The sequence below is a fragment of the Hyperoodon ampullatus genome (genome assembly GCF_949752795.1).
Source record: "Hyperoodon ampullatus genome assembly, chromosome: 10".
Lineage (NCBI taxonomy): Eukaryota > Metazoa > Chordata > Mammalia > Artiodactyla > Ziphiidae > Hyperoodon > Hyperoodon ampullatus.
The window spans coordinates 961218-988389 of NC_136923.1; the positions used below are offsets into that span (position 1 = coordinate 961218).

General features: G+C 46.2%; 1 protein-coding gene across 1 annotated transcript in view; it reads right to left on the reverse strand.

Moving 5' to 3' along the window:
* Positions 1 to 205: 205 nt before the first annotated feature.
* The window catches only part of TXNRD3 (thioredoxin reductase 3), a gene marked incomplete at its 5' end in the record, with an annotated part of 51232 nt that continues 24265 nt past the window's right edge, over positions 206 to 27172 (reverse strand). The window contains 8 exons of the mRNA XM_079714065.1: positions 206 to 394; positions 602 to 736; positions 3163 to 3258; positions 16164 to 16271; positions 19515 to 19671; positions 20279 to 20355; positions 26168 to 26260; positions 26863 to 27088. Of these exons, the coding sequence (XP_079570191.1) occupies positions 332 to 394; positions 602 to 736; positions 3163 to 3258; positions 16164 to 16271; positions 19515 to 19671; positions 20279 to 20355; positions 26168 to 26260; positions 26863 to 27088 (955 nt within the window). The 3' untranslated portion in view covers positions 206 to 331. The remainder of the gene's footprint in view (positions 395 to 601; positions 737 to 3162; positions 3259 to 16163; positions 16272 to 19514; positions 19672 to 20278; positions 20356 to 26167; positions 26261 to 26862; positions 27089 to 27172) is intronic.

Consider the following 27172-nt stretch of genomic DNA (forward strand, 5'->3'; position numbering starts at 1 on the left):
TCAGTTTCATAAAAGAAAATATTTCCGTGGACTCAACAAAGCAAGGGGATAAAAACACCAGCAACCCGGAACATCGACTTAGATGAGTTGTGTGATTAAAAGGTCTGTCGGGGGAGCTGACAGGGAAGAGGTCAGTCTTGGCTCACCTGGCGGCTCCGAGCTAAGACGTCAAGGACGCAGCGTGGCTGCCCCTCCCCGTCAGCCAGGCGGGGGGACGGCACTGCTGCTGTCCCGCCTCCTTGTCCCCACGCTGTCCCCGGGCTTACCCGAGAGCGTGCCGTCTTCACAGAAACGGCCGCGGGACAAGGAGAGCGGCAGCGGCGGCTTAGCCTCAGCAGCCCTTCTGCGTGATGTCCAGCCCCGAAGTCTTCGTGATCTCCAAGGTGGTGAACACCTGCCCACGGGGAGGAAACAACACGAATTCACACTTAGTCGGTACTTGAGCTCTGCTCTGAGAAAACACGTCCTGAATGTGACATCCACGTCATCCTTTACGGCATACAAAGCAGTTATTAATATAAAATTCGTCTACTGACAACATGCTTTATCACAGTTTTCCAAACCGCACCGAGTCCAGGTCTACAAGCTCCTGTGTCCGTACCTGTGCACACGTGGGGTGGATCCCAATGGTGTCGTCCAGCAGCTGCTTGGTGAGCCCACATTTCATGGCGGCTGCAAATCCTTGGGTGATCTCACCGGCCTTCGGTCCAAGGACGTGAAATCCTATCACCCGTTCCTTTCAAAGGGAAGCCAGTAGGTTAAGGATCTGAATAGGAATCTCGTCATCCCAAGGTCACCGTTGACACTGACAGCAACTCCCACAGAAAAGCACCTCTAATGCCGAACTGAGCAGAGAACACCACCATGAAACCGTGCCCTGCGACAATCTGTTAGGTGAGCCAGTAAATGCACATCCTGTGTTAACACGCACTCACATTTACCAGAACGAGCAATTAACCTGCTGCGCGAACGAGTTTGTTGTATGATGGATATTTCCGCATTACACTGAGATAGCGCTAAACGACAACACGACAAATCCCAACTAACAGCCAATGCTGGAATAAGGCTAAGACCTGAGGCAGCAGGCGCTACTCCCAGCCCAGGATGCAGGCTGCCAGGCTCCGAGCCGGCTCAGCAGACACCGAGGAGTGGCTGGCGGCCCCTGCTCCCCACCCCAGGGACCGCGAGCCGCAAGGACGCGCATGCAGGCCCGGGGGACGCGGGTTCGTCCCCGTGCACTCCCAGCACTCAGGCTTTCCTCTGTCCATGTTTTCTCATCACTTTTCTTCATCCAGAGCTTCAGGGTTAAAGTGCACAAGGTGAAGAGAGGGAGCATGACAGGCGGCAGGCGTCTGTGCCCCCCACTCTCCGGGCACCCGCGGCAGGTGGGCAAACGGATACCCCGTGAGCTGCGCTCCCAGGGGGCCGTGGACGGGAACCTCTGAGGGGTGCACGTGCAGCAAAGTGGGAGAAGGAGCGGCCCAGAGAGGGGGAAGCCACTTATTAATGAAAGTGAGGAGCTTCTGAGAGATGGAAGCCTGTTCGTGGTTTTCAGCGTAGCTCCAGGAAGACAGTGAGTGGTGGGGTGACACTCCAGAAATGGAAATTGGGACAAAAGTAAAAGAAAGGGGCGGTAGGTTACCGCTCACTGACAGTGCACCTGGTCACCCAAGAGCTCTGATGGAGATGGACCATGGGATTAAGGTTGCTTTCATGCCTGACAACACAACATCCTCTCTGCAGCCTGTAGATCAAGAAGTAATTTGGACTTTCAAGTCTTATTATTTAAGAAATACACTTTGTTAGGTTGTAGCTGCCATAGGCAGTGATTCCTGTGATGGATTTGGGCAAAGTAAATTGAAAACCTTCTGGAAAGGATTCACCATTCTAGATGCCATTAAGAACATGTGCGGGACTTCCCTGGGTCCGGTGGTTAAGACTGCGTGCTTCCAGTGCAGGGGGCGCGGGTTCGATCCCTGGTCGAGGAACTAAGATCCCATGTGTCTCACGCACATGGCGTGGCCAATAAAAATTTTAAAAAAAGAACACTTGTGATTCATGGGAAGAGGTCAAAATATCCAAATTAAGAGGAGTTTGGAAGAAGCTGATTCCAGCCCTCCTGGATGACTTTGAGGGGTTCAAGACTTCATGGAGGAAGGACTGCAGACGTGGTGGAAAGGGCAGGGGAACAAGAACTAGAAGTGGAGCCAGAAGATGGGACTGAATTGCTGCCATCTTGCGATGAAACTTGGGAACAGATGAGGGGCTGCTTCTTATGGACGAGCAAAGAGAGTGGTTTCTTAACACGGAATCTACTCCCGTTGAAGAGGCTGTGAAGACAGTTGAAACAACAGCAAAGGCCTTAGGATATGACACAACTTCGTTGATAAAGGAGCTGCAGGGTTTGAGAGGATTGACTCCAGTTCTGAAGGAAGTTCTGTGGGTAAAACGCTGCCAAACAGCATTGCTGCTCCAGGGAAATCATTCATGAAAGGAAGAGTCCATCAATGCGGCAAACTTCACGGTGGCGTTGTTCTCAGAAATGGCCGCAGCCATCCCAGCCTCAGCGGCCTCCATCCTGATCAGTCAGCGGCCGCCAGCACTGGAGGCGAGACCCTGCACCAGCAGAAGGGCTACAACTGGCTGAGGCTCAGGTGATGGTCAGGGTTTTTTAGCATAAAATTAAGGTCGTACATTGTTTTTTTAGACATAATGTGATTGCACACATAATAGACTACCGTATAGTGTAAACATAACCTTTATAAGCTCTGGGAAACCAAAGAATTTTGTGGCTCATGTTACTCAAAACTCGAGTTATTGCAGTGGTCTGGAACCTAACCACAATACCTTCGAGGTATGCCTGTATTTCCAAATGTACACAAACATACGCCTTACATTTCATCATTGATGACCCAAATTTTCACAGACCCTATAGTTCTAAACTGCCAAGTTAGACAGCTCTGGAGTGACACATTCCTATGATTTTGAAAAGGTAAGCCACTGCCCAACTGTCACTCTTCAAACACAGTGCCCGGGTAACAGTTTCAAGGATCTCCACCTGGCCCTTAGAGCTGTCTTTAAAGAGATTATAAAAACCCAAATACTAGAATAAAAGCTTTGTTTTAAAATCAGAACATTCCTGCTTCCAACCGTATGACGTACCTTGTCGAATTTATTGCAGATAATCTTTGCATAACAGGTGTTGCTGTCTCTGCAGGCCACTGTCCACTCGAGAGGCCAGAACGAAGTGTGGTAGACCTGCAAGAGAGAGGCCGAGGTTGGTGTCCATGGAGACCGCTGCTTGACAGCCTCCTTATTATACAAAGACGACAATTTCTGTACCAGCTCTCAGAAATGTAAACTTGCAGGATCCCAGCTTATGAATCTGCCGGGAGCACCTGGGCAAGCTCCTAAGTGCCAGCTGTAGAGTGTGTGATCTTTGCTTTCTCCGATTAACTAACTTTGGTCCTCAAGCACCTAGAGGGCTACTCTCTAAGCAGCCAACGCTCCAGGCCCTGTGAGGCTGAGACAGTGAAGAAAGCCTTAGGTCCTGCCCTCCATCGGTTCCCACGCCTTCTGTGAGGTTCATATCCAAACCAAATCTAGGAGAAGCAGAAGCCACAAGGCAGTCCAGCCACCCACGGTATGAGGAACACTGCCCCTGCCACCTGAAGGCCCCCCAGAGCCCAGGGTACCTCGAAGGCTCCCAACCTGCTCAGGCCTCAGGGACGCACTGCACACCATCCGCCCCCTCATCCCCTCGGGGCAGCTACATGTCCCGGTGGCCCTACGCCTAATCACTCCACACAGAAGGCGGTGGATCTGTGTGCACTGCCGGGATGAGAATGTGTTCTCAACTATCCCCCCGCAGGGGAGGGGCGGAAGCACGGGCTCTTTGTTCTTTAATATGATTATGTATTTTACAGTTGGAATACTGTCTTTATTGTTTTTATAACAATGATACAAGGTTATTAAAAGAACAACACAGTACAGAGGATTACAAAGAAAGTGGGGAAAAAAATCCCACTGTCCAGAAATAACCATTTTAAAAGTTAAGGAAGCATCAGTGGTTAATGCATACGTAGTTAAAATGACATTTTTATTTAAAACACATCATAGTCCACAGCTACTTGTAACAAAAAACATTAGATTTTTTTTTTTTTTTTTTTTTTTTTTGTGGTACACGGGCCTCTCACTGCTGTGGCCTCTCCCATTGTGGAGCACAGGCTCCGGACGCACAGGCTCAGCGGCCATGGCTCACGGGCCCAGCCGCTCCGCGGCATGTGGGATCCTCCCAGACTGGGGCATGAACCCGTGTCCCCTGCATCGGCAGGCGGACTCTCAACCACTGCGCCACCAGGGAAGCCCAAAACATTAGATTTAATGCGTATTGAACAGAAGAGAAATAAACTCTTCCTCATATTTTAATACAAACTTGTCAGTCTCCGTGGCTATTAGGAACAGAAGATAAATGCTTCTTCATCTCAAGATAGTATTCCTAAAATACACCCCTAACGTTAAGAAAAGAAATGGTGCCAACTCCAAGCTTTTAAACAGGATTTCTGAAACTGCAGGCTCCTGGCTTTGATGCGCCCTGAGCCCCTGCACCCACACCTCTTCCCACCCTCCCGCTCCTTTCCTCGTGTGTGTTAGGTGTGTTTTTCCTCCTAGTACTTGGAAGATTTTACTTTATTTAAGTTTCTGATCCTTCTGGTTCAAAGTGGGTGTGAAGTGTGGACCCAACTTCATATTTTTCCCGAATGCTGTCCCCCTAGACTCCAGCACCTTTAAATGAATGTCCTTTCCCACAGATTTAAAATACCACCTTTACCACCCGTTAATTCTTCTAAGCACTTGAGTCAATCCGGGCTCCAAATTCTGTCTCACTCACCTTCCTGTCCACCTGCGTGCCACTCCGGCACAAGTCTAATTACTGTGGTTACAGGATACATACATTTCAGTCTCCCCCCAGGACTCTCCTTATTCAGAATCACCCTTGGGAATTCCCTGGCGGTCCAGTGCTTACAACTAGGTGCTTTCACTGCTGAGGGTGCAGATTCGATCCCTGATCGGGGAACTGAGATCACCCACGCCACGTGGCAAGGCCAAAACAAACAAACAAACAGTCTCCCTATGATTGTCTTTTTTTAAAGTTTTAATCTTTTAATCAAATTATGCACACTAACGGCAAACTTTCAAAGCTCTGTGATGAACGCTGCCACCTGGGCCGCCCCGGTGCCCTCCTTGATCAGTCGGCACAACCACGTGCACGTCCTGCGCGCGGTCGTTCGCCCCCGTGCTTCCACACGACACGCTTACGCTGCTCTCACCCGACTCTCCTGTGCTCGGCTTCACTTACTGACTCGCCCTGTTGAGCAGGAGGATTTAACTCGTTCTTTCCTGGCCCCTGCACTCTCATCCCCACCCTCCCAATTATACTCAGATTTGCAGCTAGATCATTGGCGGCGTTTCCTTTACTAGGTAGAAGCTGTTCACAGAGAAATGGGCATCCACATGCAAAAGAATGGAGTCGGACCCCTACCTCACACGTGTACAAAAACTAACTCAGAATGGATCACAGACCCAGACGTAAGAGCTGAAAACTGTAAAACCCTTAGAAGAAAAAACATAGGCATCAATCTTCACGACTTTGGATTAGGCACTGATGTATCAGAAGTGACATCAAAAGTACATGTGGCTGGCAACAGAAAACAAAAAAGACATATTGGACTTCATCAGAATGAAAGATTTTCGTGCTTCAAAGGGCGCCATCAAGAAGGTGAAAAGACAACGCACAGAAATGGTGAACATTTTTACAAATCATCCCTGTGGTATCTCACTAAGGTCTGGATGTACGTTTCCCTGATGATCAGTGATACTGAGAACTTTTTCATGTGCTTATTGGCCATTTGTGTATGTTCTTTGGAGAAATATCTATTCAGATTCTTTGCCCTTTAAAAAATTGGGTTATTTGGGGTTTTTTTTATTGTTGAGTTGTAGGAGTTCTTTAGATACTCTGCATACAAGTTCATTATCAGAGAGATGAAAGTCCACCAGACTTTACAGCATTAATTTTGTGAACCAATTAATCTTTCTTCTTACGCTGTCTTATTGTTTCTACCCTCATCTTCTTTTCACCTCCATTTCCTCATTTAAAAGAAATTGTATGTGTATTTATGAGAGGCTTCCTCATTCCTCTATATAGTTGGAATATTAAAAAAATACGAATAGATCAAATTTTCAGTCCTGTAAAATGCAATAAATAAATGTACAGACTAGGTGAGTTGATCTGCAGTGAGCCTTAGGAAAGAGACCTTAAAGTAACCCCACAAACCTGGGAACCCTTCCTACAGAGACATCCCTTTACCTGGGGTACAGCCTCCTGCATCCTTCCTCTCACGTGCCTGCCGAGCTTAATTTCTCATTGATTTCAGAAAGTTTTAGAACTAAGTGTTAAATCCGTAATTGTTACCATCACTTTTCCAAGACCCAAGTAAAATTTCACCACTGCAAATGGGTGGTTCATTATTAGCAGAAGTGAATTATAAACTGATCAAATAATGTCCTCTAAAATGGAAATTTCTCACTGAAAACACCACCTAAAATAGCACCATCGGTCATCATTCTGGTCCCCCACCCCGGAAACATAAAGGAGAGTCTCAGGAAGTCATTCGGCCATTTAGCGCGGGAGCCCCAGTGCTGCGCTTCAGAGGACTCCCCGTAACCAGGGGAGGGCCTGCGACTTCAACTCACTGGCTTCAAACACCCAGTGGTCCTAAACCTCTGACCCTCTTCACCTCCCCTCCCCTCCTGTGTGGGGAGGAGGTGCAGGGAGAAGCCACTTGAACCACCCGCTTACGAGGCAGTTAGGACCAGACGGGCAGGGGAGGAGGGGTGGTGAGAGCCCCTTCGGGGCGTCTGAGGAGCCCCCAGCAGGCCGACAGCCCCGGACCTGCCCCTCCCCTGAGCCCGCGGCGGGCGGAGGGTCCCGGACCAGGTCCTGCCTGAGTCTGGCTCCCGTCACGCCCAGCGGGAGGGGGTGGACAGCAGACCCAGCCCGGACCAGCGAACGCCCCTCATAATTTGTAACTGAGACGAAAAACAGTGAGTCAGTTCCTCCAAAGACCAGAACCACGGGTGAACTCGGAGCAGGGAAGGGCCACATTCTGCCGCTACGTGCATTTCTGTTCCTACAGGGACAGCACTGCCTGCGCACGCACACAAACCCCCACCAGGAAGAGGAGGAGCTGACACGTCTCCCAGTTCCTGGTTCCCACCGCTTCCCAAGGCCTCGGACACTCCCGCGCCCCCAGTCGCACAGCGACCCTCCCGTAAGCCTCCTCAGACAGACGCCTGTTGCTGTAGCTCAGAGCCCTGACGCACACAGCATGTCCTTCTCTCCCCAGCTATGTAATTATTACAGTTTGCTACAGACAGGGTTCACATTATTTAATTTCCAATTTCCCGGGGAGCCGGAGGAAGATGGCGGAAGAGTAAGACGCGGAGATCACCTTCCTCCCCACAGATACATCAGAAATTCATCTACACGTGGAACAACTCCAACAGAACACCTACTGAACGCTGACAGAAGACCTCAGACCCCCCAAAAGGCAAGAAACTCCCCACATACCTGGGTAGGTCAAAAGAAAAAAAGAATAAACAGAGACAATAGGATATGGACGGGACCTGCACCAGTGGGAGGGAGCCGTGAAGGAGGGAAGGTTTCTACACAGTACAAGCCCCTTCGAGGGCGGAGACTGCAGGTGGCGGAGGGGGAAAGCTTCGGAGTAGAGGAGGAGAGCACAGCAACAGGGGTGTGGAGGGCAAAGCAGAGAGATTTTGGCACAGAGGATCGGTGCCCTCAGGCACACACCAGCCCGAGAGATTGTCTGCTCGGCCGCCAGGGTGGGCGGGGCTGGGAGCTGAGGCTCGGGTATCGGCTTTCAGTCGGAGCGCAGGGTGAGGACTGGGGCTGGCGGCAGGAAGAGACCCTGAAGGGGTTAGTGCTAGCCCGGAGGGAGTCCGGGGAAAGGGTCTGGAGCTACCGGAGAGGCAAGAGACTTTTTTCCCTTTTGTTGCCTGGTGCGCGAGGAGAGGGCATTCCCCTCCCTCCCCTCTGCCTGAGTGAGCCAGAGCCCCCGAATCAGCGGCTCCTTTAAACCCGTCCTGTCTGATCGAAGAACGGACGCCCTCCGGCGACCTACGCGCAGAGGCGGGGCCAGGTCCAAGGCTGAGACCCGGGAGTTGTGAGAGCAGAGACAGGGAAATCTCTCTGTGCAGCCTCGGAGGCAGCGGATTAAAGCTCCACGGTCCATTTGATGTGCCCTGCGTCTGTGGAGTGCATGAATGGACAGCGAATCATCCCAAATTGAGGAAGTGGACTTTGAGGACAAGATTTAAGACTTTCCCCCCTTTTTTCCTCCTTTTACAACGAATTATCTCAAATTAAGGAGGTGGACTTAGCAAGATTTCAGACTTTTCGCCCTTTTCCTCTTTTTACAACGAATTATCCCAAATCGAGGAGGTGGACTTGGAGAGCAAGATTTTTGATTTTTCCCCCTGCTCTCTTTTTGTGAATGTGTATGTGTAATCTTCTGTGTAAGATTCTCTCTGTATAGCTTTGCTTCCACCATATGTCCCAGGGTTCTATCGGTCCGTGTTTTTTTCAATAATTACTTTTTAATTTTAATAACGCTACTATATTTCATACTTTATTCTATTTTACTTTACCTGCTCTTTCTTTTTTTCCTCCCTTCCCTTCCTCCCTCCCTCCCTCCGCTCCTCCTTTCCTTCTTTCTTTTTCTTTCCTCCATCCCTCCCTCCCTCCCACCCTTCTTCTTTCCACTTTCTTTTTCTTTCCTTCCCCCCTCCCTCCCTCCCTCCTGTCTTTCTTTCTTTCTCTCCTTCCTCCCTCCCTCCCTTCTTCCATTCACTCTTCCTTTTGCTTTCATTCCTCCCTCCCTCCCTCCTTTCTTTCCTTCTTTCTTTCCATCCTTCCTCCCTCCCTCCCTCCTTTCTTTCTTTCTTCCTTCCTTCCTTCCTTTCTTCCCTTCTTCCTTTCTTTCAATCTCTCTTTCTTTCTTCTACTAATTATTTCTTTCTACTTTTTCTCACTGTTATTCTGAGCCGGGTGGATGAAAGGCTCTTGGTGCTGCAGCCAGAAGTTAGTGCTGTGCCTCTGAAGTGGGAGAGCCAACTTCAGGACACGGGTCCACAAGAGACCTCCCAGCTCCACATAATATCAAGCAGCGAAAATCTCCCAGGGATCTCCATCTCAACACCAGCACCCAGCTTTAGTCAACGACCAGCAAGCTACAGTGCTGGTCACCCTATGCCAAGCAACTAGCAAGGCAGGAACACAACCCCACCCATTAGCAGAGAGGCTACCTAAAAACATAATAAGGCCACAGGCACCCCAAAACACACCACCAGACGTGGACCTGTCCACCAGAAAGACAAGATCGAGCCTCAACTACCAGAACACAGGCATTAGTCCCCCCCACCAGGAAGCCTACACAACCTACTGAAACAACCTTAGCCACGGGGGACAGACACCAAAAACAACGGGAACTACGAATCTGCAGCCTGCAAAAAGGAGACCCCAAACACAGTAACATAAGCAAAATGAGAAAGCAGAAAAACTCACAGCAGGTGAAGGAGCAAGATAAAAACCTACCAGACCTAACAAATGAAGAGGTAATAGGCAGTCTACCTGAAAAAGAATTCAGAATAATGATAGTAAAGCTGATCCAAGATTCTATTTCCCAGATCCAAAATCTTGGAAATAGAATAGACAATATGCAAGAAACAGTTAACAAGGACCTAGAAGAACTAAAGATGAATCAAGCATCGATTAAAAACACAATAAATGAAATGAAAAATACTCTAGATGGGATCAATAGCAGAATAACTGAGGCAGAAGAACGGATAAGTGAGGTGGAAGATAAAATAGTGGAAATAACTGATGCAGAGCAAAATAAAGAAAAAAGAATGAAAAGAACAGAGGACAGTCTCAGAGACCTCTGGGACAACATTAAACGCACCAACATTCGAATTATAGGGGTTCCAGAAGAAGAAGAGAAAAAGAAAGGGACTGAGAAAATATTTGAAGAGATTATAGTTGAAAACTTCCCTAATATGGGAAAGGAAATAGTTCATCAAGTCCAGGAGGCACAGAGAGTCCCATACAGAATAAATCCAAGAAGAAATACGCCAAGACACATATTAATCAAACTGTCAAAAATTAAACACAAAGAAATCATATTAAAAGCAGCAAGGGAAAAACAACAAATAACACACAAGGGAATCCCCATCAGGTTAACAGCTGATCTCTCAGCAGAAACTCTACAAGCCAGAAGGGAGTGGCAGGACATAATTAAAGTGATGAAGGAGAGAAACCTGCAACCAAGATTACTCTACCCAGCAAGGATCTCATTCAGATTTGATGGAGAAATTAAAACCTTTACAGACAAGCAAAAGCTGAGAGAGTTCAGCACCACCAAACCAGCTTTACAACAAATGCTAAAGGAACTTCTCTAGGCAAGAAACACAACAGAAGGACTATACCTACAATAACAAACCCAAAGCAATTAAGGAAATGGGAATAGGAACATACATATCAATAATTACCTTAAATGTAAATGGACTAAATGCTCCTACCAAAAGACACAGAGTGGCTGAATGGATACAAAAACAAGACCCATATATATGCTGTCTACAAGAGACCCACTTCAGACCTAGAGACACATACAGATTGAAAGTAAGGGGATGGAAAAAGATATTCCATGCAAATGGAAATCAAAAGAAAGCTGGAGTAGCAATTCTTATATCAGACAAAATAGACTTTAAAATAAAGACTATTAGAAGAGACAAAGAAAGACACTACATAACGATAAAGGGATCGATCCAAGAAGAAGATATAACAATTGTAAATATTTATGCACCCAACATAGGAGCACCTCAATACATAAGGCAAATACTAACAGCCATAAAAGGGGAAATCGACAGTAACACAATCATAGTAGGGGACTTTAACACCCCACTTTCACCAATGGACAGATCATCCAAAATGAAAATAAATAAGGAAACACAATCTTTAAATGATACATTAAACAAGATGGACTTAATTGATATTTATAGGACATTCCATCCAAAAACAACAGAATACACATTTTTCTCAAGTGCTCATGGAACATTCTCCAGGATAGATCATATCTTGGGTCACAAATCAAGCCTCGGTAAATTTAAGAAAATTGAAATTGTATCAAGTATCTTTTCCGACCACAATGCTATGAGACTAGACATCAATTACAGGAAAAGATCTGTAAAAAATACAAACACATGGTGGAAAAAAGGGAACACTCTTGCACTGCTGGTGGGAATGTGAATTGGTACAGCCACTATGGAGAACGGTATGGAGGTTCCTTAAAAAACTACAAATAGAACTACCATATGACCCTGCAATCCCACTACTGGGCATATACCCTGAGAAAACCATAATTCAAAAAGAGACATGTACCAAAATGTTCATAGCAGCCCTATTTACAATAGCCCGGAGATGGAAACAACCTAAGTGTCCATCATCGGATGAATGGGTAAAGAAGATGTGGCACATACATACAATGGAATATTACTCAGCCATAAAAAGAAATGAAATTGAACTATTTGTAATGAGGTGGATGGACCTAGAGTCTGTCATACAGAGTGAAGTAAGTCAGAAAGAGAAAGACAAATACTGTATGCTGACACATATATATGGAATTTAAGAAAAAAAAAGGTCATGAAGAACATAGGGGTAAGACAGGAATAAAGACACAGACCTACTAGAGAATGGACTTGAGGATATGGGGAGGGGGAAGGGTAAGCTGTGACAAAGTGAAAGAGCGGCATGGACATATATACACTACCAAACGTAAGGTAGATAGCTAGTGGGAAGCAGCCGCATAGCACAGGGAGATCAGCTCGGTGCTTTGTGACCGCCTGGAGGGGTGGGATAGGGAGGGTGGGAGGGAGACGCAAAAGGGAGGGGATATGGGAACATATGTATACATATAACTGATTAAATTTGTGATAAAGCAAAAAAAAAAAAAAAAAAAAAAAAGAAAAATAAGGAAACATGCCTGAAAGGAACACAAAGGTATCAATAGAACTAGAAGATAAAATGCAATCAAATTGAAAAATTTGAACTTTGATATTCAATAAGAACATACGAGTCTTCTTAAGGAGCAAAAGACCACAAACATTTGCTTTTAAAGAGATCTTATTGTTTATTATGGAGTATATGTGAAATGACTGGAGGCAGTAAAATGCTGGGCCATAGGGTATATATACACATACATATGCAGAGCTTTAGTAAATATTGCTACATAGTTTTCCGAAGTGCTTGAACCAATTTATACCCCACCAGCTCTTTATGAGCATTCCAGCTGTTTGATATCCTTGCTAACACTTGGTATTGTACACTAATAATCTGATGACCCAACCAAGACTAATCACATTTTATTGTAAAGCTTCTAGTCTACAATATTTTTTAAATTTCTAAAATCTTTGGCCATTAAATAATAATAAAATATTAAATATAAAAAAAAAATACAAACACATGGAGGCTAAACAATACACTACTCAATAACGAAGTGATCACTGAAGAAATCAAAGAGGAAATTAAGAAATACCTAGAAACAAATGACAATGGAGACACGACGACCCAAAACCTATGGGACGCAGCAAAAGCAGTTCTAAGGGGGAAGTTTATAGCAATACAATCCCACCTTAAGAAACAGGAAACATTTCGAGTAAACAACCTGACCCTGCACCTAAAGCAATTAGAGAAAGAAGAACAAAAAACCCCCAAAGTTAGCAGAAGGAAGGAAATCATAAAGATCAGATCAGAAATAAATGAAAAAGAAATGAAGGAAACGATAGCAAAGATCAACCAAACTAAAAGCTGGTTCTTTGAGAAGATAAACAAAATTGACAAACCATTAGCCAGACTCATCAAGAAAAGAAGGGAGAAGACTCAAATCAGTAGAATTAGAAATGAAAAAGGAGAAGTAACAACTGACACTGCAGAAATACAAAAGATCATGAGAGATTACTATAAGCAACTCTATGCCAATAAAATGGACAACCTGGAAGAAATGGACAAATTCTTAGAAAGGCACAACCTACCAAGACTGACTCAGGAAGAAATAGAAAATACGAATAGACCAATCACAAGCACTGAAATTGAAACTGTGATTAAAAATCTTCCAAAAAACAAAAGCCCAGGACCAGATGGCTTCACAGGCGAATTCTATCAAACATTTAGAGAAGAGCTAACACCCATCCTTCTCAAACTCTTCCAAACAATATCAGAGGAAGGAACACTCCCAAACTCATTCTACGAGGCCACCATCACCTTGATACCAAAACCAGGCAAGGATGTCACAAAGAAAGAAAACTACAGGCCAATATCACTGATGAACATAGATGCAAAAATCCTCAACAAAATACTAGCAAACAGAATGCAACAGCACATTAAAAGGATCATACACCATGATCAAGTGGGGTTTATTCCAGGAATGCAAGGATTCTTCAATATACGCAAATCAATCAATGTGATACACCATATTAACAAGTTGAAGGAGAAAAACCATATGATCATCTCAATAGATGCAGAGAAAGCTTTCGACAAAATTCAACACCCATTTATGATAAAAACCCTGCAGAAAGTAGGCATAGAGGGAACGTTCCTCAACATAATAAAGGCCATATATGACAAACCCACAGCCAACATTGTCCTCAATGGTGAAAAACTGAAACCATTTCCACTAAGATCAGGAACAAGACAAGGCTGCCCACTCTCACCACTCTTATTCAACATAGTTTTGGAAGTTTTAGCCACAGCAATCAGAGAAGAAAAGGAAATAAAAGGAATCCAAATTGGAAAAGAAGAAGTAAAGCTGTCACTGTTTGCAGATGACATGATACTATACATAGAGAATCCTAAAGATGCTACCGAAAAACTACTAGAGCTGATCAATGAATTTGGTAAAGTAGCAGGATACAAAATTAATGCACAGAAATCTCTGGCATTCCTGTACACTAATGATGAAAAATCTGAAAATGAAATCAAGAAAACACTCCCATTTACCATTGCAACAAAAAGAATAAAATATCTAGGAATAAACCTACCTAAGGAGACAAAAGACCTGTATGCAGAAAATTATAAGACACTGATGAAAGAAATTAAAGATGATACAAATAGATGGAGAGATATACCATGCTCCTGGATTGGAAGAATCAATATTGTGAAAATGACTCTACTACCCAAAGCAATCTACAGATTCAATGCAATCCCTATCAAACTACCACTGGCATTTTTCACAGAACTAGAACAAAAAATTTCAAAATTTGTTTGGAAAAACAAAAGACCCCGAATAGCCAAAGCAATCTTGAGAACGAAAAACGGAGCTGGAGGAATCAGGCTCCCTGACTTCAGACTATACTACAAAGCTACAGTAATTAAGGCAGTGTGGTACTGGCATAAAAACAGAAAGATAGATCAGTGGATCAGGATAGAAAGCCCAGAGATAAACCCACGCACATATGGCCAACTTATCTTTGATAAAGGAGGCAGGAATGTACAGTGGAGAAAGGACAGCCTCTTCAATAAGTGGTGCTGGGAAAACTGGACAGGGACATGTAAAAGTATGAGATTAGATCATTCCCTAACACCATACACAAAAATAAGCTCAAAATGGATTAAAGACCTAAATGTAAGGCCAGAAACTATCAAACTCTTAGAGGAAAACATAGGTAGAACACTCTATGACATAAATCACAGCAAGATCCTTTTGGACCCACCTCCTAGAGAAATGGAACTAAAAACAAAGATAAACAAATGGGACCTAATGAAACTTCAAAGCTTTTGCACAGCAAAGGAAACCATAAACAAGACCAAAAGACAACCCTCAGAATGGGAGAAAATATTTGCAAATGAAGCAACTGACAAAGGATTAATCTCCAAAATTTATAAACAGCTCATGCAGCTCAATAGCAAAAAAACAAAAAACCCAATCCAAAAATGGGCAGAAGACTTAAATAGGCATTTCTCCAAAGAAGATATACAGACTGCCAACAAACACATGAAAGAATGCTCAACATCATTAATCATTAGAGAAATGCAAATCAAAACTACAATGAGATATCATCTCACACCAGTCAGAATGGCCATCATCAAGAAATCTAGAAACAATAAATGCTGGAGAGGGTGTGGAGAAAAGGGAACACTCTTGCACTGCTGGTGGGAATGTGAATTGGTACAGCCACTATGGAGAACAGTATGGAGGTTCCTTAAAAAACTACAAATAGAACTACCATATGACCCAGCAATCCCACTACTAGGCATATACCCTGAGAAAACCATAATTCAAAAAGAGACATGTACCAAAATGTTCATTGCAGCTCTATTCACAATAGCCCGGAGCTGGAAACAACCTAAGTGTCCATCATCGGATGAATGGATAAAGAAGATGTGGCACATATATACAATGGAATATTACTCAGCCATAAAAAGAAACGAAACTGAGCTATTTGTAATGAGGTGGATAGACCTAGAGTCTGTCATACAGAGTGAAGTAAGTCAGAAAGAGAAAGACAAATACCGTATGCTAACACATATATATGGAATTAAAAAAAAAAATGTCATGAAGAACCTAGGGGTAAAACGGGAATAAAGACACAGACCTACTTGAGAATGGACTTGAGGATATGGGGAGGGGGAAGGGTAAGCTGTGACAAAGGGAAAGAGAGGCATGGACATATATACACTACCAAACGTAAGGTAGATAGATAGTGGGAAGCAGCCGCAGAGCACAGGGAGATCAGCTCAGTGCTTTGTGACCGCCTGGAGGGGTGGGATGGGGAGGGTGGGAGGCAGGGAGATGCATGAGGGAAGGGATGTGGGAACAGATGTATATGTATGACTGATTCACTTTGTTATAAAGCAGAAACTAATAAAAAAAAAATAATAATAATAATTTCCAATTTCCCTGAAGTAGGAATACAATTTCCTACAATACAACCATTACAGTAACTCGCAAAACTACAAAATAAAAAGTGGCTGAAGACAAACCGTGGATTAAAAGAGAAGGTCTGCACGTGCCACAGTCACACCACCTTACTTCCAGATTCTCCTTCCGGTACACTTCCACGGCTTTCTCCTCCGTGTACCCGCAGCAGCCGTACTCCAGGGGCGTGAACACCACAGTGGGGGCATTCATATAGTCACACTGCAAGACAAACCAGTCACGGTCTTTTAACTTGTGGTACTTTTTACCACAAGGGAAAATCCATACGACGCACATTTGTAAAAGGAAGATCAACAAGCATGGTCCCGTGCAGGTGACCCTCACTGCCACCGTTTCAGGGAACGGAGTCACTGAGCAGACGGGTGCACCCCGGCTCCGGGGCAGGGACCACACACTGCCATTGCACCGGGACCTGGGCCACCGCAGCCGTGCACATGACCACGCCCCTGCACGGATGAGCGGAGAAGCCGCTCAGCCGCGCAGGGCAGAGTGAGTGGCCCAGCCCGCCCCAGGGAGACAGCCACGCGCATGGAGGGCCGCCACACCGCGGGGCCCGGAGACGGGACCCTTCAGGGCCCTTATCAACCTGGGACAGAGCACAGGAGGACATCACGGGAAGGCTGCAGACCCTGAGCCCCACACGCCATCCCCAGCAGCCCTGCATCCCGGGGCGCGAGTGTGAGCACAAGTGCACGCCTGTCTGGAGACTGTGACAGCGCAGAGAGAAAGCGTGTGCGGGGCCAAGAAAGGGGGCGGGCAAAGCCAGAGAGGAAGGTCACTGTGCTGCCCGCCCACAGCTCTGCAAGGGCAGCGGTGCCCACCGCACGACGTCCCCCACCCCGCCAACAGCTCACAGGTGACTAGCTCAGGGGAGACTCCAACCCAAAGGGAGCGACCGGCTGCCCGCACTGCATGAGGAAACAGGAGCTCCAGCCATCACATTCTTCCCTCTGTAGGATGTGAACTAGAGGCGAAGGGAGAGGCCCCCAGGGGTGAATCCCCTGGGTGGTGGTTGGACAGGACGAAATGCTCAGGCAGAGTGGTGGGCAACCGGGAACCCCACCGTTTCGGGGCCCAGAGCAGCCGCGAGCCCAGCCCCACCCCAGCCTGCTTCTCCCTCCAGGTTACTGTGCGATCCTCACGAGAAACCCCGCCGACGTGACGGCCTGAGCGAGGCGCTGCTTTGTGGCCCAAGAGAAAAGCCAATCACACACCACCGGGCGTCCCTGCAGCCGGTGGACAATGTGGACACCGCGCGCCAGCCTGACCCTCACCTTAGGCCCCGACACGTCGTGTTCCACGACCTGCAAATCACGGACCAGCCAAGCATTTGTTCTCTTTTTTCCAGCATGGCTACAGAAACCCACAGAAGTGCGGACGGCTGTATGCAGCAGTTCCTGACCTCTCCTAGGTCCTCGGTTGCTCATCAGTCTGGCCATCAACCCTGCACCCCATGGCTCACAGGGGACGCCTCATTCTCAGCAGATGCTTTTCTCCTGCTTCATATCAATTGAGGAAAATCAACAGGAAACTCCCCAGCTTCCCCTCTCACCTAAAGCACATCCCACATCTTGAACTCGGACCTCCACCTGAGCTGGGCCGCGCCTCACCCCACCTGCAGCCTTCCTTCCGCCCTGGTCCTCTGACCTCTCTCTGCACACGCGCTTCCCTGTCTTCTCACCTCTCTGCCCACCGCCCCTGGGATCCGCTTCTCAGGACCTCAGGCAACTGCTGTGCTTCCTACAGCCCAGTGCTCATGCCCTGCGGAGGGGACAGCTCCCCATCCGTTCACACCCCTGCCCCCGCCGAGGCCAGCAGGGCCACGGCCCCAGTCACCCTGCACCCACCCACGCCTCCGTGTGCCCACGAGGTCTCCACACACGACCTCGCTGGGCACCTGGTGGTGAAACACAGCACACGGAGTTCCTTATGAAGAAGCCGGGCCCCAAACATCCCACCTGAACCTGCTCATGCAAAGCATCAGGGAAACCCAGGACGTGAGACACTCTGCAAGAAGAGTAGCCTGGATACGTCAAAAAAACCGTCACAAGGGCTTCCCTGGTGGCGCAGTGGTTGAGAGTCCGCCTGCCGATGCAGGGGACGTGGGTTCGTGCTCCGGTCCGGGAAGATCCCAGATGCCGGGGAGCGGCTACGCCCGTGAGCCATGGCCGCTGAGCCTGCGTGTCCAGAGCCTGTGCTCCGCAACGGGAGAGGCCACAACAGAGAGGCCCGCGTACCGCAAAACAACAACAACAAAAAAAAAACCCGTCATGAGAAATAAAGCAAAGAAACAGGTAAACAGAGGCAGGGGCTCTAGCAGATTAAAAGAGACCTAAGAGCTTGAAAAGCCAGATGCGCCGGGCGATGCGCACGTGTGCCTGCGGGTGACGCACTTCGCTCACTTCCTCAGCGCGGAGATGGAGCTGTGGTTATGGAGGGAGCACCCGTGCTCTTAGGGGCACTTGCTGAAAGCGTTTTCCGGGGCAAAGCGCTGGCCACTCGCTTCCGAAGTGCCGCAAAACAGTCTTCGTGCTGAACATCCGCATACTCGGAAATGCGGGCAGGGGGATGACACGGCACTAACACCTGCAAGGCCCAGGTGGGAGGTCCATACGGGTGATTGTTACTAAACTTTCTGCAGTTTGACACCTTTCTGAATAAAACGCTGGGGGACATAAAAGTTCCTTATTGCGGCCTCCCAGATTTTTGATGATCTGGCACCAGATTAGCTCCCAGACTCTTCCTTCCCAGCTGTGGGACCCCCTGCTCTGCCAGCACATGCCAGGCCTCTCTCTGCACTGAGGCTGGGGCAGCACAGCAGGCCCCCTGAGCCCCACCCCCATGCGGCACGGCCATCTCCCCCGCTGCCTTCATCTGCCAGCAGCGCACAGGTCCCTGCTCTCCTGACGTGTGGGGCTGGGGGCTCCCGAGACCACCCTCGGCCCCAGCAGACAGAGCCCGCAGAGCAAGAGGCTCGTCTGTGACCACAGACTGCGGGAGGTGGGGAGACTGCAGGGAGTGCCAGATGCACCGTCAGCTGTGCACCAGCTGAAACAGAGCCCGGAGCCCGGGGAAGCAGGGTGGCTAGACCAGGTCCACAGGCTGAGCAGGCGCAGAGGCCGGCCCCTTCCGCCCCAGGCCGCAGGGCCCTGCCACCCGGTGGCTGAGCAGCATCCACCCGGGACGCGTTTCCAGACCCCTCCAGTCAGAAGACAAGACGTCCCTACCTGGGCGCCCCCCAGTATGTCACCCAGTACAATGGCTTGCACATCAAGATACTCATAAGATATTTATTTAAAACCATCAGTAAACGGTACGGAACTGCAAACGGTTTAGGGGGAAGCTTCCCCAGCAAAACAGGCACAAGGTGCCACCTGTACTGATTGTCCTCAAATCATAATTTTGATTTAGACATTATCTCAGAAACAGCAGTAAGAAACTTACCTTTTCTAAACGGCCCCCAAAAAGCCTTCGAGCCAGCAGCTTGCCCGCCTGCACGGCGACGGGCATGCGCTCGGGCCTGCCCTCCACGACGTCCCCGACGGCGCAGACATAGGGCACGCTGCTCTGCTCTGCGTCGTTCACTGGGATTTTGCCAGTCCTGGTACGTTTGGAAAGAAAAAAGACATTACGACGACGCTGCACTGCTGGGCATGAACGCCTGGCCAGGGAAAGGCTGATTCAGAGAGAAACAGCCCGCTAAGCGCTCGGGCAACTGTGTCATCAAGTGTCTGTGGGCTCAAACAACTGGGGCACCTGCGGCTCCTGAAGAAACACCCTTCTGGCTGAAAAACCAGGCCCACTTGCTGGGCCTGGGTGCCAAAGTATCTCTAGATTCCCCCAGAGTCAAACCCATAGCTTTGAAATTTTTCTCTGTGCCTGATCAAGGACATACAAATTCATTCTAAATCACAGAAAGTAGGTGAATACATTCCCACATTTTTAAAAAAACAACTGTTTAATGCATGAGATATTTAAGGAAAACATGAAGAGTTATCAATTGATTAATGAAAAAATTGATAATACAGAGCTGGCACAGTACTTATAAAGTAAATTTAAAGCATTGAAACTTTGCATGTTAGCAATTAGATAAGAGTCTCCAGGAGGTGATGTGTAGAAACGCTGTGCCCCATGCAGCGCCGGGTCTCGCCCCGTGCAGCGCTGGGTCTTGCCCCGTGCAGCGCTGGGTGGTGACACCCAGGACTCACTTCTCATTGACTTTGACACCAATCTTCTCCAGCCCGATTTTCTTCGTACAGGAGTCACGACCAATTGCTAACAAAACCTACATTTAGAGAGAGAGCAAAAACAAATGATCAACATCAGGAATGACAGAAGGGACCTCAATATGGATCCTTCAGATATTAAAAGGATAGTAACAGAATATTATGAACACCCTATGCCAATAAATTTGACAGTTTAGATGAAATAGATTCCTTGAAAGACAGAATTTACCAAACTTGCACCCATACAAGTCTGCGTAACCCTACGTCATGGGCTGCATTGTGCCCCTTCCCCAAATCATGTTGCAGCCGTAACCCCAGAACCTCAGAATGTGACTGTATTTGGAGATGGGGCCTTTGCAGAGGTGATTAAGGTAAAACAAGGCCATTAGGGGGACCTGAACCCAGTCCGACTTGTGTCCTTATATAAGAAGAGGTTTTGGGGACACACACAACACAAACGGAGGGGTGATCACATGAGGACACACGGAGAAGGCAGCCGTCTACACGCCCAGGAGACAGGCCTCAGAAGAGGCCAGTCTACTCACACTTTGATCTCAGGGGTCTGGTCTCCAGAGCCGAGAGAAACCCCGTCTAGTGGCACTTTGTTATGGCAGCCCTAGCAGACTAAGGAACTCTACACTCACTACAGAAACTGAATCCACAATGTATAAACTTCCCATAAATTAACTCCAGACCCAGGTGACTTCATTGGTAGAGTCTATGGAACACTTAAGAAATAACACTAAGGACTTCCCTGGTGGCACAGTGGTTGAGAAGCCGCCTGCCAATGCAGGGGACACAGGTTCGAGCCCTGGTTCAGGAAGATCCCACATGCCGCAGAGCAACTGAGTCCGTGTGCCACAACTAATGAACTTGAGCTCTAGAGTCCACGAGCCACAACTACTGAGCCCATGTGACACAACTACTGAAGCCCGCGCGCCTAGAGCCCGTGCTCCGCAACGAGAGAGGCCACCACAATGAGAAGCCCGCACACTGCAATGAAGAGTAGCCCCAGCTCACCACAACTAGAGAAAGCCCACGAGCAGCAACGAAAACCCAGTGCAGCCAAAAAATAAATAAATAATTTTTTTAAAAAAGAAGTAACATTAATGATACACAAACTCTCTGGGACACAGAAGAGGGACCACGTCCCAAGTCCTTTGTAGAAGGCCAGCATAATCATCTGACACAGAATCAAACAAGGGCAGGAAAAGAAAAGAAAATTAGAAGCCAACACTCCTCATGCACATAGATGCAAAATCCTTAACAGATGTCAGCAAGTAAAATAGAGCAACATAAAAAAAGTGGGCTTTGTCCCAAAAATACAAATCTGGTTTAACATACAAAAATCAATCAGTGTAATTCACTGTATTAACAGAATAAAGGAGAAAACAACTTAATCATCCCAATAGATGTGGGGACAGCGTTTGACAAAACCGAACACCCTTTGAGGATTTTAATAAAATCCTCAGCACACTCAGAATAAAAGAACACTTCCCCAGCCTGATAAAAGGCATCTGCAAAAACCCGAGAGCTCACATCCCAGCTGTGCTGAAAGACGGCCTCACTGCTGAGATGGGGGACTCTCACAGTTTCCATTCAACACTGTTGTGGATGTCTTAATCAGTGTAACAAGGCAAGAAAAAGAAATAAAAGCACACAGATTGGAAAGAAGAAACAAAACTGGTGTTTTATGCAGAACAAATCCTAAGGAGGTCAATATACAAAAATCATTTGTATTTCTATGTACTGCCTACTAACCACTGAAAATTAAAAAATTTAAATACCATTTACAGTAGTTTAAAAATATGAAATACTTAGAGATAAATTTAACAAGATACATGAAAGACCTCTAGAGAAGAATGACAAAAAGCTGCTGAGAGAAACTAAAGAACTCGCAAATAAATGGAAAAATATATGAGGTTCGTGTATTGGAAAAATCAATGTTGTTAAGATGTCAGTTCTCCCAAATTCATCTATATAAGCAATACAATCTCAATCAAAGTCCCAGCAGGACTTTTTTTTTTTTTTTTTTTAACAAATTGGAAACATGGATGGACCTAGAGATTTTCATACTAAGTGAAGTAAGTCAGACAAAGATAAGTAACATATGATATCACTTATATGTGGAATCTAAAAAAATGATACAAATGAACTTATTCACAAAACAGAAGCAGACTCACAGACATAGAAAACAAACTTATGGTTACCAAAGGGGAAAAGGTGGGGAGGGATAAATTAGGAGTTTGGGATTAACAGGTACACACTACTATGTATAAAGTAGATAATCAACAAGGACCTACTGTATAGCACAGGGGACTGTATTCAGTATATTGTATTACCTATGATTGGAAAAAAATCTGAAAAAGAATATATATATATATATAGACACACACATATATATCTGAATCACTTTGCTGTACACATGAAACTAACACAACATTGTAAATCAGTTATACTTCAATAAAAAAATTTCATATGGAAAGGCCCTATGCAAAGTTAGAGAGCCCACCCTCCCTGGTCTAATACTTACTATAAAGCTTCAATGACCAAAACAGGTCAGAGAGGACAGAAACAGACCCACAGTTAAACATCACATGATCACAAAGGCACCAAAGCAATTCAATGGACAAAGGGAAGCCTTTTCACAGATGGCTCTGGGTATCAACATGGAAGAAAAAGAACCTCAATTCCTACCTCACACTGTAAACAAAAATTAGTTCAAGATGAATTACAGGCTTAAACATAAAAGATAAAGCTATAAAGCTTCAGGAAGAAAATGTAGAATATCTTCACAGCCTCTGGGTAGAGCACACAGAGAACTTTAATCATAAAACAAAAATTTGATAAATTGAACTTCAGCAAACATTTAAAACTATTGCTCATCAAAAGATGCCATAAAAAACTAAATGGGCAACTAGATGGGAAGAAATATCCACACACATACATCTGAAAAAAGAATGTACCCACAACACACACAGAACTCCTGCAATTCCAAATAAAATTCAATAACCCAACCAAAAATGGGCCAAAGACTCAAACAGACACTTGATAAGGGAAAATATTTAAATGGCCAAAAAACACATGAGAAATTGCCAAACATCACTGTAGTCATTAGGAAGATGCAAGTTAAACCTATAACAAGATTCCACTACACAGGCACTAGAGTGGCTTAAACAAAAAAGTCGACAACCCCAAATGTTGGTGAGGCTACAGAACAACCACAACTCATGCATCCTTGGTGGAAATATAAAATGAGACAATCATTTGGAAGCTGTCTGGCAGTTTCCCCAAAAGTTAAACACAGAAAGTCCCCAGTGACCAAGCAATTTCACTGCTAGGTATTTACCCACAAGAAAGGAAAGTGTGTGTCCACAGAAGGCCTCACGCAAGAACCTTCACAGAGTTTTCGTCACAAGAACCCAGCGGCAAACAGCCTGGCATCCCTCCACAGGAAAGTGAGTGACCTGTGGTACATTCAGACAATTCATATGGTGAAAAGAGCCAGCCACTGATACATGCCTCATGGATGGATCCCGAGTCAGACCTCGAGGAGCACGAACCACATGGCTCCACGTCGTGACATCTAGACAGGAACAACTGGTCTCTGGTGACAGAACCAGATCAGGGTTGCTTGGGGTAAGGTACTGGGAAGGGGTGCAAGAGAGCTTCCCGACTCCACAGAAATGCTCTGTTACTCTCAGAGGAGTGTGCATTACAGAAACATGTACACTTGTCAAAGCCACTGAACTGTGCATATCACTACATGTAGATGATACATCATTACAAAAATAAACAATTTGCAATTTTAGATATTCTGCACAGCTTTATACCAATACATTTGATAACTTAGATGAAACAGGCTAATTCTGAGAAAATATAACAAATCAAAAGTTGATGTAGAAAAAAGTAGAAAGCTTTAAAAGGTCCGTTGTCTGTTAAAGAAAATTGACTATATCTTCACTGAACATTCTAGGCCCTGGTGGTTGCATCAGTGAATTCGATCAAACATACAAAGAACTAATTCTAATATTACTAAATGCTTCCAGAGAACAGAAAAAGAAGGAACATATTCCAAACTTCTTTCATGAGCTAGAATAACTTTGATACCAAAATCTGAAAAGTTTAGTACATGAAAGGAAAATTATAAGCCAATACAATTCTTGAATATAGATGCAAAAATTCTAAATAACCAAATCCAACAATATATAAAAAGGACCATTACCAAGTTGGGTTTATCAGGAATACAAAGTTGACTGAACATTAGAAAACCAATGTAATTCAATACACTAACAGATTAAAGAAAAAATAATCATTAACAGCTACAAAAGAAACAATCTTACAGCTAAATATCCACTCCTGACTTTTAAAACAAACAAACAAAACCAAAATAACAAAAGAAACCACTTAGCAAACAAGAAATAGAAAATGATTTCTTTAGCGTGATTAAGAATATCTACCCAAAACCTATGGAATACCTTACTCTATAACCATGAAACAGTGAAAGCCTTCCTTCCGACCCTGAGAACAGACAGGAGCGCCTGGCTCTGCATTTCTTGTTAACACTGCACTGGAGGCCATGGCTGGTGCCCTTGTGCAAGAAAAAGGAGGAAAGGGAAACAGTTGAAAGGAGGAAGCAAAACCCTTGTTATGAACATGTACAAAGAAGATCCCACATAATCTAAGGATACATGACCAAATAGGACTTCAGCAAGCTCACTGAATACTAAATCAAATCACACAAATCAGCAGCATTTCTATATATCAGCAACAAACAGTGAAAGACAATGACATTTTTTTCAAAAAACATCATTTGTAACTATACAGAAATACGTAAGTACCTAGGAATAAATCTAACATAAGACCTTCTTGATGTCTACAGAGAAATGTACTAACTTTGTTGGGAACTATGACAGATGGCTTAAGTCAAAGGACAGATATACCATGTTCATGGACTGGGAGACTGGACACTGCAAAGAAGTCCAGTGTTTCCAACTGGTTACGCATCCACCGCAATCCTAATCAAAATCTGAATGGAGGCTGATTTTTATTTTTGTTTTTGTTTTACATATTTTTGGCTTTGGTGAGCCTCTCCACATTATCTATTTTTAATTGAAAAGAATCATGTTATAAGAGTGTGTAAAACATAACTGTACAGTTTATGTAAAAGGTATAAACTACACGGCTTCCCTGGTGGCGCAGTGGTTGAGAGTCCGCCTGCCGATGCAGGGAACGCGGGTCCGTGCCCCGGTCCGGGAGGATCCCACGTGCCGCGGAGCGGCTGGACCCGTGAGCCATGGCTGCTGGGCCTGCGCGTCCAGAGCCTGTGCTCCGCAGCGGGAGAGGCCGCAACAGTGAGAGGCCCGCGTACCGCAAAAAAAAAAAAAAAAAAGGTATAAACTACAGTTTACAAAAGAAATGGTCTCTAAATATCATCAGTTTAAATTAGAATTGTTGTCACCCAAAAGTCCATGGACTAGTCACACTGTTTGGAGATTTTACATTGTTGGTTTTTTAAAATATCTTTATTGTTGTTTTGATTATAAAATATATTCAATGTTTATTGCAAAAATATTCAAGTGCAGAAATGTATAACACATCTAACTCCCCAGAAGTAAGCACTAAAAGCAGTCACGTATACCTGCTTCCAGATTTTGTTCTCTGCATAGTCACACACACACGTATATTTTACCATCGTATGCTTCATGTACCACTGAAAACTATCAAATGTCAACAGCACCTTCCATATGTATCAGACGCTCACGAAGAATCAAGAAAAGAGTTAATGCTGGTATAATTTTCCCATAAGTTTCATCTGCACTAACTTATGAGCGTGTTCATCCACCCACTGCTCACACGACAGAAACTCACCGTGTTGTAAATGCCCTCAATCATCTCTGTTCCTTCCGTAGATTTAGCCACTACCTTCAGCTTCCCGGGTGACCCCTTCTCCAACTGCTGAACCTGGTGAGGAGGAACAGTGCAAGGATTATCTCTACAAGTGACAGAAAATAGGTGGACCACAGGGTGTGTGTATGTTTAGGTGTTTGGACAGAGACAAGAGGGCCGTCCCAAGGGCAATGTGGAGGGAGAGATAAGTTGCTGGGTTGGTTGGAGACGACAGAAGGGGAGCCACGGAGGGATGCTTTCCAGGCACTGACTTAACAGATGGCGTGTTCCAGGGGACCACTTCCCGAGCACTGAGACAGGCCGGAACACAGCAGGGAGCACATTTGGTGGGGAAATCAAGAGCTTTATTTCGTCTTGTTAAATTTAAAATGCTTGAGAGGAATTCAAGTGGAGATGCCCAGCAGGCGGCTGCATAAATGGGTGTGGAGTTGGGGAGGATGCCTGAGCAGAGGCCTCAGCACTGAGACAGGACGTGCGGCGCGGGGAGGGACAGAGAGGCGGAAGGGGAGGAGGGGGAGGGGCGGCCGGGCGCCGAGACCGGGGTGGGAGCCCCATCTTCAGGGTCCCTGGCGAGCAGAGTTTACGAGGGCAACAGGAAAGCGCGGGAGCGGGGAGGGCGAGGCGACAGCGAAGGCCGGCAGGTGCTGGGGACTCACTTCCACGGGAACGAACTTGCGGAGGAATCGGACGCCGAGCTGCTGCATGGAGGAACCCACCTTCTCGGCCATCTCCTGGTCGAAGCCCCGCAGGAGCTGCGAGCGCACCATGACCGTGACCTCCAGGCCCAGGCCGGCCAGGAAGCCTGCGCACTCCAGCGCCACGGAGGATGCGCCCACCACCAGGGTCGCGCCCGGGCAGTAGGGCAGAGAGAAGAGGTCATCGCTGCAAAGAGAGAAGGGGTTTCCAGGCGGGATGGTGCCATGCGGGGCCGAAACGAACAGGTGCTGAAGGGGACAGACAGCCTGT